This window comes from Oryctolagus cuniculus, chromosome 5 (assembly GCF_964237555.1).
Source record: "Oryctolagus cuniculus chromosome 5, mOryCun1.1, whole genome shotgun sequence".
Lineage (NCBI taxonomy): Eukaryota > Metazoa > Chordata > Mammalia > Lagomorpha > Leporidae > Oryctolagus > Oryctolagus cuniculus.
The window spans coordinates 140058047-140069755 of NC_091436.1; the positions used below are offsets into that span (position 1 = coordinate 140058047).

An 11709-nucleotide genomic window follows, 5' to 3' on the forward strand; every position below is an offset into this window, starting at 1 on the left:
TCTTTTGTTAATTGACTTTTTCATTTCCCTGGATTTAAGCAATGTCTGTTCCTTCACTTGGTTAGTTTCTTTCATACTCATTACTAAATTTCTCCCAAACTCACTTCTAGCATCTCCTCCATGGTTAGAATTTGTCTATCAAGGTTCGTGTGTTGGAAACATGATCCCTGATGTGGTGGCGTTTGTAGATGGGGCTGATGGGAGTTGTGTGGGTCTAGAGGATTCCACACTTGCTAACGTTGAACGCCATCAGGCCAGGAGCAGTTTGCCCACTCTGGCCTCTGCGGCCCCCTCACTTGCCCTCTCACCCCCAGGCCTGTGAGAGTGCAGGAGGAAGGACATTGCCAGAGCCTTGACCTTGATCTTGGACTTCACAGCATGCAAAACTGTGACAATAAACCTCTGTTCTGTATCATTTACCCCATCAGTGGCGTCCTACTAGAGTAACACAAATGCACTTTATTCTCATGAAGACATCCAAGCAAGTCCAGTGCCCACCACGTCATCTTTGTGAAGGTGCCTGTCCCACAGCTCTGGCCGGGCCAGGCATGGCCTCTGTGCTTACACACCTGGGAAGGGCTGACATCACGGACCTCCTTCACTCTCCCTGAACAGCCCTTGGCTTCTCCCTTATGCAGGCTCCCTGGTTGCCTTCATCCTGTTGGCTCCCCCTTAGGTTTTCTCCACCATTTTCATTTCCCATCATCCAGCATGAGGAGGTCTAAGGGACACGGAAAATAAGACACTGACACCATAGCCTCTGAAAATGTCTGTAGGCTATCCTTGACTTACTCCAATTTTGCTCCATGTACTGAGTGGTTTTTAATCCCAAGAGGAAACACCTGAGGCAGGGTAACTCTGTAAAGAGGAGAGGTTATTTTACTCACAGCCCTGGAGGCTCATGCACCAGGCCCTGGCACTGGTCCTCTGGCAAGACCTCATGGTGGAACACGATGACGGGCTGCCTGCAAGAGAGAGGAGAGACTATTTGAATGTGCCATGGGATATTCTAACGAGTTAAATCTTTTAAATGATTGTCGCTTCTAAGTTGGAAGATATAAGGCTAAACAAAATTATCCTTGGGGTCATCATTAATTCCAAAGAACACACAGAGATCCTAGAGCCAAAACTTCTGAGACCTACTGACTTACCCCCGAGCCTGGACTCGGGAAGACGGTGTGGAAGGAGCCTCGGTTCCGGGTCCTACAGAAACCTGGAGTCAAATCTCAGATGCCGCGTGGCTCTCAGGGTCTGGGTCCGAGGGCGGGGTGTGTGTGTGGGGGGGACTGGGCCAAGAAGCCAAGAGGCAGGGAGTCTCTCATCCTGGAGTTGCATTTCCCCTCTCAGGATTCCAGACAGATCCTTCTGCCTGGACACTCGTGACGCAGGCCCGCTTCTCACTCTCATTGGTCGACTAGTTTCTAAAGGAGCCAATCAGTGCCGCCGGTCCGATTATAAAATCCTCAAGGAGCAGCAGTGACTCAGATTCTCCCAAGACTCAGATGATGGGATCCATGGCGCCTGGGACCCTCCTCCCGCTGCTCGCTGGAGCCCTGACCCTGACCGAGACCTGGGCGGGTGAGTGCGGGGTTGGGAGGGAGATGACCTCTGCGAGACAGGAGCGGGAGTCGGCACCGCAGGACCTCGGATCCCGGGGTAGCTTCTCCTCCCCGCCCCCCGCACTCCCCCCTCCCACCTTGGCTGCCCCGGTCCCGCCCCCTCCCCTTCCCAGGCCCTTGTGCAGTCACCTTGTGCAGCCTCACCACCTTTAGTCCTGTGCACCTCGGACCCAGGAGTCCCGCGCAGGACCCCAGCCCCTGTCGCCCGCAGGCTCGCACTCCATGAGGCATTTCTTCACTTCGGTGTCCCGGCCTGGCCTGGGAGAGCCGCGATTCCTCGCCGTGGGCTACGTGGATGACACGCAGTTCGCGCGCTTCGACAGCGACGCCGCGGCTGCGGGTATGGAGCCTCGGGCGCCGTGGATGCGGCAGGTGGAGCCTAGGTACTGGGACATGCACAGGCAGAGATTCGAATGGGGCACACTGAGTTTCCGGGAGTACCTGAGCAACCTGCGCATCTACTACAACCAGAGCGAGGAAGGTGAGTGACCCGGGCAGATTGCAGTCCGCGGCCCCTTCCAGTCCCAGGTCTCCTCAGAGCTTCACCCTGTGGCCTTGGGACACGCGCATCTCCTTAACCAGCAAGAGCGGGGGGAGGGGGGGGACTCGCTGTGGCTGGGTTTCAGTTGAGGTGGTAAAAGGCGCTGACCTTGGAGGGGCCTTGGCTCAATAGGCTAATCCTCCACCTGCGGCGCCGGCACACCGGGTTCTAGTCCCGGTCAGGGTGCCGGATTCTGTCCTGGTTGCTCCTCTTCCTGTCCAGCTCTCTGCTGTGGCCTGGGAGTGCAGTGGAGAATGGCCCAAGTGCTTGGGCCCTGCACCGGCAAGGGAGACCAGGAGAAACAGTTGGCTCCTGGGCTGCAGCGGCCATTGGAGGGTGAACCAACGGAGAAAGGAAGACCTTTCTCTCTCTCACTGCCCGCTCTGCCTGTCAAAAAAAAAAAAAAAAAAAAAAAAAAAAAAAAAAAAAGGCGCTGACCATTATATCGCTGCACGGACTCTGGGAACACTGGGCAGTACTGGGTGCATTTGTTCTGGGAGCGGGGGAGTTCTTGAGGTGCCAGGGCTGAGTACTGGGCACGGCGGGGCCAGGGTCTCACACCATCCAGGGGATGTATGGCTGCGAAGTGGGGCCAGACGGGCGCTTCCTCCGGGGATACAGTATCTTAGCCTACGACGGCGCCGACTACCTCGTCCTGAATGAACACCTGCACTCCTGGACCGCGGTGGACACCAGGCCTAACATCTGGAAGCCCGAGTGGGATGGGAAGCAGTGCACGTCCTACCTGGAGGGCGCGTGTGTGGAGTGGCTCCGTGGGTTCCTGGAGATGGGGAAGGAGACCCTGCAGCGCGTAGGTACGTGGGACCATGGGGCACCTCCTTATCACGGGTCAGTCTCCCAGCCCGAGTCTCACAAGAGAGAGAACAAGAGAGTATCCAGGTTAGAGCACTGCCTCCCTCAGCTCCGGAGGCGGAAGAATCCTGCTGGGTTTCCAGATCCTGTGTGAAGCAGTGAATCTGAGGGCCTGTGCTTCTCTCTGGCATCATTAAGGGATCCAGTCTCTGCCGTGTTGAAAAGTAAGAGGATCCCCGAAATTACTGAGCCGTATGACCTTCAACCGTGGGTGTCAGGGCCCCCACCCGAGGTCTCCAGAGGACTGATTTCCCTTTTCAGTCTTTGACCTCCACTCAGGTCAGACATGAACTCTCTGAGACCTGAGCTTCATACCTGGGCTCACTCTGATTCTAGAACTTTACAGGAATGGGCGATTATTCCAGATATCTGAGTCCAGCCTGGTGTCTGAGGTCTGCACTCACTGCCCCACTCCAAGTGTCCTGTCCATTCTTAGGATGGTCCTGGGGCTACTTCAGTGGTCCATGGGAGATCCAGAAAAACCTCTGAATTTCTTGAATCTTCCCTTCAGATCCCCCCAAGACACATGTGGCCCACCACCCCATCTCTGACAAGGAGGCCACCCTGAGGTGCTGGGCCCTGGGCTTCTACCCTAAGGAGATCTCGCTGACCTGGCAGCGGGATGGAGAGGACCAGACCCAGGACATGGAGCTCGTGGAGACCAGGCCTGGGGGCGACGGAAGCTTCCAGAAGTGGGCGGCTGTGGTGGTGCCTTCTGGGGAGGAGCAGAGATACACGTGCCGTGTGCAGCACGAGGGGCTGCCCGAGCCCCTCACCCTGAGATGGGGTGAGGAGGACAGGAGGGGCGGGGCCTCTGAGGGGAGGGCAGAGCCCTGCTGGGGCCTTTAGCAGGGGCAGGGCTGAGCCCTGGGGTCAGAGCCCTCACCTCCCCTTCCTTCCCTCTCAGAGCCTCCTGCTCAGCCCACCACGCTCAGTGTGGGAGTAGTTGCTGGCCTGGTCCTCGGAGCTGTGGTCACAGCAGCTGTGGTTGCATTTGTGATGAGGAAGAGGAAGAGCTCAGGTAGGGAGGGGTGAGGGCTGCAGTCTGAGTTTTCCTTGTCCCACTGGGAGCTGCTGCCTGCTTACTGGGAAGTACCAGTCATACATGTGCTTACATGCACGCACATGCTTATCAGGCTAGGGGCCCTGTTAGCTGGTGCTCTCTTACAAAGTGTGTATGAGAATGAAGGTGAAGCATCACCCTGATGACTGCCGTGATGGGGACCTGATTCCCGGCATTGGAGGTCGCTGGGGAAAGCCCCTTACTGAGGACAGACCTCCAGGGAGGTGGTTGCTCCATTCCTTCTCTTCTCCTGTCCTCCTGTTTCCTGATCTTGCCCTGGGCCTGCAGTCATGTTCTGGAAACATCCTTGGGGTCCAGGACCTCATGGCCTTGCCTTATCCTTGGCCTCATGCATAGTATTTTCATTCTACAGTTAATAATGGAAGGAGGTATGCTGAGTCTACAGGTGAGTGTGACGTGGGGAGGTCCCTGAGACCCCCATGATTCCTCCTTCAGCCACACCCCTTTTGGCTCTGACCAGATCCTGTTTTATTCTATCGCAGACAGCAAGAATTCCCAGGATTCTCATATGTCTCTCACGGCTTCTACAGGTGAGACCTGGGAGAGGGGACTGGGCAGAGAGGAATTTTTTTTATTTGAATGTTGAGTATATGGTGGGCTGTTCAAAGTGTCACCACATAAGGTGACTGATCTGAGTTGTTCCTCATTGTTTACAGCCACAGCATGAGACGTGCCTTGAGTGGCACTGCGTGACGCAAGCTTTGTTCAAGACCTCTCCTCCCGGAGCATCCACTTTAAGAGTTCCTGACTTCTCCTTCTCAGCTTGCATCTGAATGTGTCTGTGTGATGATGCCATGAAGTAGGATGCTGGGAGGCTGGCCTTACATGCCCACCAAGGCCTCCCCCACTCTGACCTGTATTCTCTTCCCAACCAACTTCCTGTTCCAGCTACATGGGGCTGGGATGTCTCCATCGTTTTAACCACGAACTGCAACAATGGACTCCAACTTCTTACTTCCCTATTGGGAGTAAGAGTCTGGAAAGAAATAATTTTTTAAAATTCTTCCCTGAGATTTTGATTGTTTAATTAGAGAATAATAAGAGCTTTCCAATTTGAGAGGTGAAATAAATGGAAGGTGACCTGAGCACCTCTGGGAATCCATGTGTTTGCTAGGTTGAGTCTGTTACAGGCAGGGACAGAAACTGAGGACTTTCCATGAGGGGCCCAGTGTTGTGCAGCCGGGCCCAGTTATGCTCACTCCATCGTGGGCTTTGATAATCGCTTTGTAGCTGGCTCCTGGTTTCAGCCTGTTCCAGCCAGCACTGTTGCTGCCAATCAAGTAGTGAAGCAGTGAATGGAAAAATATCTCTCTCCTCATCTTTTTAATAAATGTTTATTTATTTAAAAAATGACTTGATAAAATTCAGTTCATTGGCTTTTGCTTGGGGCCACAAAAGGATAACCAAGTCTGTATGTATTCTTTTTACTTAAATTCTACCAATTCAGATAGACATATGAAAAAATAGACAGCTATCCACACGGTGGACAACAGGTATCCCAGGGTCACCTTGGCTGCCCCTTTGATCTTGTGCCACAGTAGTAGTTGTCCAGCCAGGATCTTTGATCTTAGAACTAGGATAAAGCCCAAGCCTTATCCTAACACTAGCACCATGGGCAGTGAGAGCTTGTGTGGGCAAGCCCTCAGCTCTAACCTTTTCAGTATTGGGTTCCATGGAGGACTATGCCTGCTCTTGTTATGAGCTAGGTTCCTTTCTTCTCCAGCAGTCTGCTGTCTCTGACAGCAGGGTGACTTGTCTTTCCTGTCTCACAAGGCCCAGAGCAGCCCCTGCTGACAGCAGTCCCTGTGGTGCAAGACAGGACTTTTCAGACCTATTCAGACCTATTCAGCCCTGCCCTTATTCTGGGGCTGTTTTCTAGGTTGTTATTTCTGTGTTTTTTTTTTTTTTTTTTTTCCAGTCTTTTTAAAGGAACAAGATTCCTAGGCAGGCACCAGCAGCATAAGCCTCCCATGTGGCACCGGTTTGAGTCCAGGCTGTTCATCTTCCAATCCAGCTCCCTGCTAAGGCCTAAGAAAAGCAGAGAGGATGGTCCAGGTACTTGGGCTGCTGCTGCCACCCCTGTGGAGGATCCAGAGGGAATCCTGGTTCCTGGTTTCATCCTGGCCCATCCCCAGCTATTGCAGCCATTTTGGGAGTGAACCCATGGATGAAAATCTCCCTCCCTCCCTCTCTCTCTCTCTCTTTGTGTGTGTCTCTCTCTTTGTACCTGTCGCTCTGCCTTTAAAATAAATAAATCTTTGTATAAAATAATTGGCTATAAAAATTCAGTTCATTGGCTTTTGCTTTGTGACATGATAGAATAAGAAGAATTGGATTTATTCTTGTGCCTTAAACACTAGACTCACATTGACATAGGAAAAAACAGACAAGTATCCAGACACTGGGCAACAGAAATTCTGATCTCTGAGAGAAGGAATTGAAAGAGGGAAGGGCTACAGTTATCCAGCTCCCTCCTGGACAGGTTTTGCAGGATGCAGTGAGGGAGGAGGAGCCCTAACAGCACAGCTGACTCACTGAGTGGAGGGGACAGAGGTGTGAATTTGGAGAAGCCTCAACAGTGAGAACATGCAAGATGAAGGCACAAAGAAAAGATAGAATACAGGAAAGGAAGTTGCATAGGGCCTCCCTGGGGTCTTCAGCTCATTATTTCATGCACGTAAGGGAACTAGTCTAGTACAGGGGAAGAATCACCTGAGGTCTGTAGGTAACAGTGCCCAGTGCTACACAGAGCTGGAAATAGTGCCTGTTCCCAGCAGCCAGAATGAAGCTCATAAATCGCTGGGATTCGACAGACTATTTGGAAGAGTTTTGAGTCAGGAGGGGTGACTATTTAGCCCGGGAATAAATAGTTTCTACTTTGTCCAGCAAATACTAAAAGTAAAGCCCCAAAATCTCAAACATCTCCTGAATAACTTAAATTTTGCCTATAAGAAAAGTTCAAGAATATTTATGGTACATACAAGTATCTTGCACATAACCTTGTAAAGTAACAATGTCTAGTATCAAAAATATTCAGGCATGAAATGAAAGCAAAAAAATACCATTCATAAGACAGCAAAATCAATCTAAGCTAAAACTGACACAAAGGTTAGAATGAACCAAAATGAAATTTAAAAGTTACTGTAAATATATTTCATAAGTTCAAAAGTTAAAATAGACATGAAAGATACATAAAAGATCACAATCAAACTTGCACAGATGAAAATCCTGAGATGTAAACACTGGATCAGGTGCACTTATTGGTAGACTGAATCATGGAAGAAAAGATCCCTGACCTTAAAGACGAACACATTGAAACTTTCCAAAACTACATGAAAATTTTTGCAATGCAAGTTGTTTATGATATTCACATACGATCTGTATAATAATAACAGTACTAAGTGGAAGAGGAGGAAATAGAGTTAAATGGAGTATAATTTTTGTATCTCACTAAAATTAAGATAGTATAAATCTGAAGTTGTTTCATATGAGACATGTTGTACACAGTTCAAGAGCAATTGTCAAGAAAATTGTAGCATACATCCCTAAGGGAATTAACATATTATAATAGAAAATATCTGCTTAATGGCTGGTGTTGTGGCATAGCAGGTAAAGCCATCTCCTGCAATGCTTTCATCCTATATCAGGGTCATTTCTTGTCCCAGCTGCTGCACTTCCAATCCAGCTCCCTGCTAATGGCCTGGGGAAAGTAATGAAAGATGGCCCAAGTGTTTGGGCTCCTGCTACCCACGCAGGAAACCTGGATGAAGCTCCTGGCTCCTGGCTCCAACCTGACCTGGCACTGCCCATTTTGGCAATCTGGGGAGTGAACCAGCAGATGGAAGATTCTCTCCCTCCCTCCTTCCCTCCCTAAATCTGACTTTCAAGTAAATAAATAAATCTGTTTTTAAAATGCAACTCCTTAACAATGCAGAATCAGAAAACAGGGACTATCAGAGGAAAACAGACGTGAAATAGAATAAACAAGCCCCTCAAGGTCCAGAGATGAACACACTGGGTAAGAGTGAGGTCAGACTCTGTAGTCTATAGGAGGGGGACAAGTTTCAGATTCAAAGTTTAAAACAGACTGACATTTTAAAGGCGAAAAAAAGGATATATTAGGAGCATCCACAAGAAAGCTGGAGTGGGTCACAAATATCAGACAAAACAGACTTTGTAAATTATAGCAGAGATAAACAGGGGCATTTTGTAATGATAAAAGTGTCAGCCCATCACAAAGAAACAATAATTATATATGTGCCTAAGGACCAAGAACCAAAATATAGTCTCACATAACACAATTATGTTTTGATAAGTGACAGATCACAGAGAGAGAGAGGTGATCCCATAAGATTTTATCTCTTGATGAAATCATAGCTGTTTTAAGCTGTATTAGTAGATCCTATGATGTCATATTCAAGAAAATCACCTAACCATGCATCTCTCAGAATGTACCCTTGTCATTAAGCAATACATAACTGTGCATGAAGACAAAACTGATAGAAAGGAAGACAGAAATGCAAAAATAGTAGTTCGAGACTTCACCTAAACACTCCACACTCAATAGTGGATATAACAACTAAGCACAAGATCAAAAAAGGAACAGAAGAACTGAACAGCAATGTAAACAATCAAGACCTAACAGGCATCTATAAATACCACACTCAACAACAGCAGAATATACATTGCTCTCAAGTGCATATGGAACATTCTTCAGGATAGACCATATGTTAGACCATAAGGCAAACATTAATAAATGTAGGCTTCTAGCAAGATGACGGCTGAGAAAGAAGACACTGGGGTGATCCATTTGCCACAGAGTCACTAATTTGAGTATCTATTTGTGCATCAACTCAGCGTTGTGGTGCAGCAGGTTAAGCCACGCAGGTTATGCCGCCACCTGCAAAGCTGGCTTCCCATGTGGACACAGGTTCAAGTCCTGGGTGCCTCACTTCCAATCCAGCACCTTGCTTATGTGCCTGGCAAAGCAGTGGGAGATGTCCCTTGTGTTTCAGCTCCTGCCACCCACATGGGAAACCTAGCCACAGTTTCTAACTTTGGCCTGGCCTGACCCAGCCCTAGGTTTTGTGGCTGTTTGGAAAGGGAGCCAGAGGATGGAAGATATCTCTCTTTATCTCTCCCTACATTCCTCCTTCTCTCCCTCCCTACCTCGCTACCTCCCTCCCTCCTTATAACTGAGCCTTTCAAATTAATAAATAAATCTTTTAAAATATTTATTTATTTATTTATTTAAGTGAAAGGCAGGGTTACACAGAGAGACAGAGAGAAGTCTTCCATCCACTGCTTCACTCCCCTAATGGGTACAACAGCTGGAGCTTTGCCAATCCAAAGCCAGGAGCCCGGAGCTTCTTCCGGGTCTTCCATGAGGATGCAGGAGCCAAAGTGCTTGGTCCATTTTCCACTGCTTTTCCAAGTGCATTAGCAGGGACTGGATTGGAAGTGGAGCAGCTGGGACTTGAACTGCCAGCCATATGGGATGCTGGCACTGTAGGCGGCCACTATACCTCTATGCACAGTGCTGTCCCCATAAATACTTTTTATAAAAATGAAAGCAAGAAAGGAAGAATTGCCATTGTCACTGCTCACCATGCTCTCAGGATAGGAAGAGTGAATTAAGCCCAGTCCTTGGACTTGAAATCCAGCACAAGGCCCGCCATGATAAAAATCAGTGTCTAAAAGGGACCTACAGCCCTGCGCCCAGGCCCCTATCCACAGACTAAGATTTTGGACTTGCATTAACCCAGAGGTCAAGGGACCAGCTCCAATACCACTACCCACCAATCTCTGGAACAAAGCAGAGCAAGACACAAGCCAAACAGGAGTAGGGTAGAAGAGGCAACTTAGGACCTTGCCTTACAGCTCAGAGCCAGGTGGCAGCAATGAGACCCAGCACCTGGCGAAGCCCAAAGGCTTCTACCTACAGGTCAGAACTTGCAAATGAAGCCTCAAGATTTCCCCTGGCATTGGAGCTCTGTGTTGCAGCGAGACAGACTTGTTTCAGCATATATTACTACCAGCTTCATAGGGGTCTAGCCTGCACCCCAAAGACTACCCAGCCCAGGAACTGTGAAACCCACTTGTGATGTGGCTGAGTGACAACCTGCTTGGCTAAAAGGTTGTCTTTAGTGCCCCTCCCCTGACCTTGGGCAGAAGGCAAGGAGCTACAGGACTCTGAATTGGAACTCAGTGCTGGGCTGGTAAAATCCACACTGGCCAGATCCTAATGGTTGTCGCTCCCCCTCTTCATGGAGGAACGACACTAAACCCTGCCTAGGCTTCATATCCGAGTCATGGCACCATTATGTCGCTCCCCCTCTTCACGGAGGAACGACACAGGACCCTGCCTAGGCTTCATATCCGAGTCATGGCACCATTATGTCGCTCCCCCTCTTCGCGGAGGAACAACACAGGACCCTGCGCTGTTCTTTTGTCTGCTCGGCCCTTCCCGGGTTTGCTGCTGGTCCTTCCCGGGTTGGCTACCGACCCTTCCACCTCCGTGGAAGGGCGGTTCCCCCTGCCACTTTCCCCACTTCCGCGGGGGAGCGGCACACCGCCGGCCGGCTCTCTCGGGGGCTGCTCAGATGTTCCTCAGGTGTTCCCTTCAGATGTTCCTGGTGCATGGTGTCTCTCTCCTCCTTTATAGTCCTCTTCCACCAATCCCAACTCTGCTACCCACATGCCGAGTACGCTGCTCTCCTCCAATCAGGAGCAGGATCAGCTCCTGCAGGTCATCACTCAAGTTGGCGAGAGGCAGCTGTGTAGAAGTTGTTACTCCCTTCTCAGAGCTATATTGTGGGAGAGCAGATGCATAGAATAAGTCTTAATTCCAGTAACAGTCTAGTCCGAGTTGCTCCCCACAAATGGTCTCTGTCTATACATTAGTGGCTGCAGGCAGAGCTTCTAAGACCTGCTCCAGCACCAGGCAAAGACTTGTGCCCCACTGGGATGGGCTTATCTCAGTGTATATCACTGCCAGCCTCATGTGTGTCGGGCATACACCCCTGGGATTACACAGGGTCTGTTGACCGTGTGTCCTAGCTTAGCATCAGGTAGTCCCAGCTCCGGAGTGTGCCAGCTCAGTATCAGCCTGACTACCCACGAGGATGCTCTTATCACCCTTTCCCCACCCTTGGGCAGATAGCAAGGAACCACAGGGCTGTGTTTGGGAAGGCAATGGAAGATGGCTCAAGTATTTGGCCCCTGTACTTGAGCCATCTTTATATTTGAGACCAGGATGGAATTCCTGGCTTCTGGCTTCAGCCTGCCACACCCTGGCTACTGCATGCATTTGGAGAACTAACCAGCAGATGGAACTCTCTCAGTCACTGTGCCTTTCGAATAAATAAATATAAGTATTTATATATTTGGGGTGGTTCCAAGATGGTGGAATAGGGAGGGAGCTTATTGATCTAGTCCAGGAGAAGATAGTTTAATAAAAGTGGAGATATGTTGTCTCAGGAAAGAATTAGGGAAAAAAACATTAGATGAAACTCTTCTGTATTTAGAGGGACATGGTGAGCCTATGTGGAGGGTGTGGGTGCCCATGGATCAGGACTCCAGCTGCCGAGAGC

General features: G+C 49.7%; 1 protein-coding gene across 2 annotated transcripts in view; it reads left to right on the forward strand.

The window, feature by feature from the left end:
- LOC100355380 (patr class I histocompatibility antigen, A-2 alpha chain) overlaps nt 1-5470 on the forward strand; it is a 69989-nt gene extending 64519 nt beyond the window's left edge. The window contains exons 1-8 of one of the 2 annotated variants that reach the window (XM_008262671.4): nt 1419-1578; nt 1831-2100; nt 2712-2975; nt 3545-3820; nt 3941-4054; nt 4470-4502; nt 4600-4647; nt 4774-5470. In XM_008262671.4, coding sequence (XP_008260893.3) covers nt 1503-1578; nt 1831-2100; nt 2712-2975; nt 3545-3820; nt 3941-4054; nt 4470-4502; nt 4600-4647; nt 4774-4784 — 1092 coding nt within the window. In that variant the 5' untranslated portion in view covers nt 1419-1502 and the 3' untranslated portion in view covers nt 4785-5470. Of the gene's footprint in view, nt 1-1418; nt 1579-1830; nt 2101-2711; nt 2976-3544; nt 3821-3940; nt 4055-4469; nt 4503-4599; nt 4648-4773 lie in introns of those variants that run through there. The other variant, XM_070074295.1, reaches the window with a different exon arrangement.
- Nucleotides 5471-11709: the final 6239 nt, after the last annotated feature.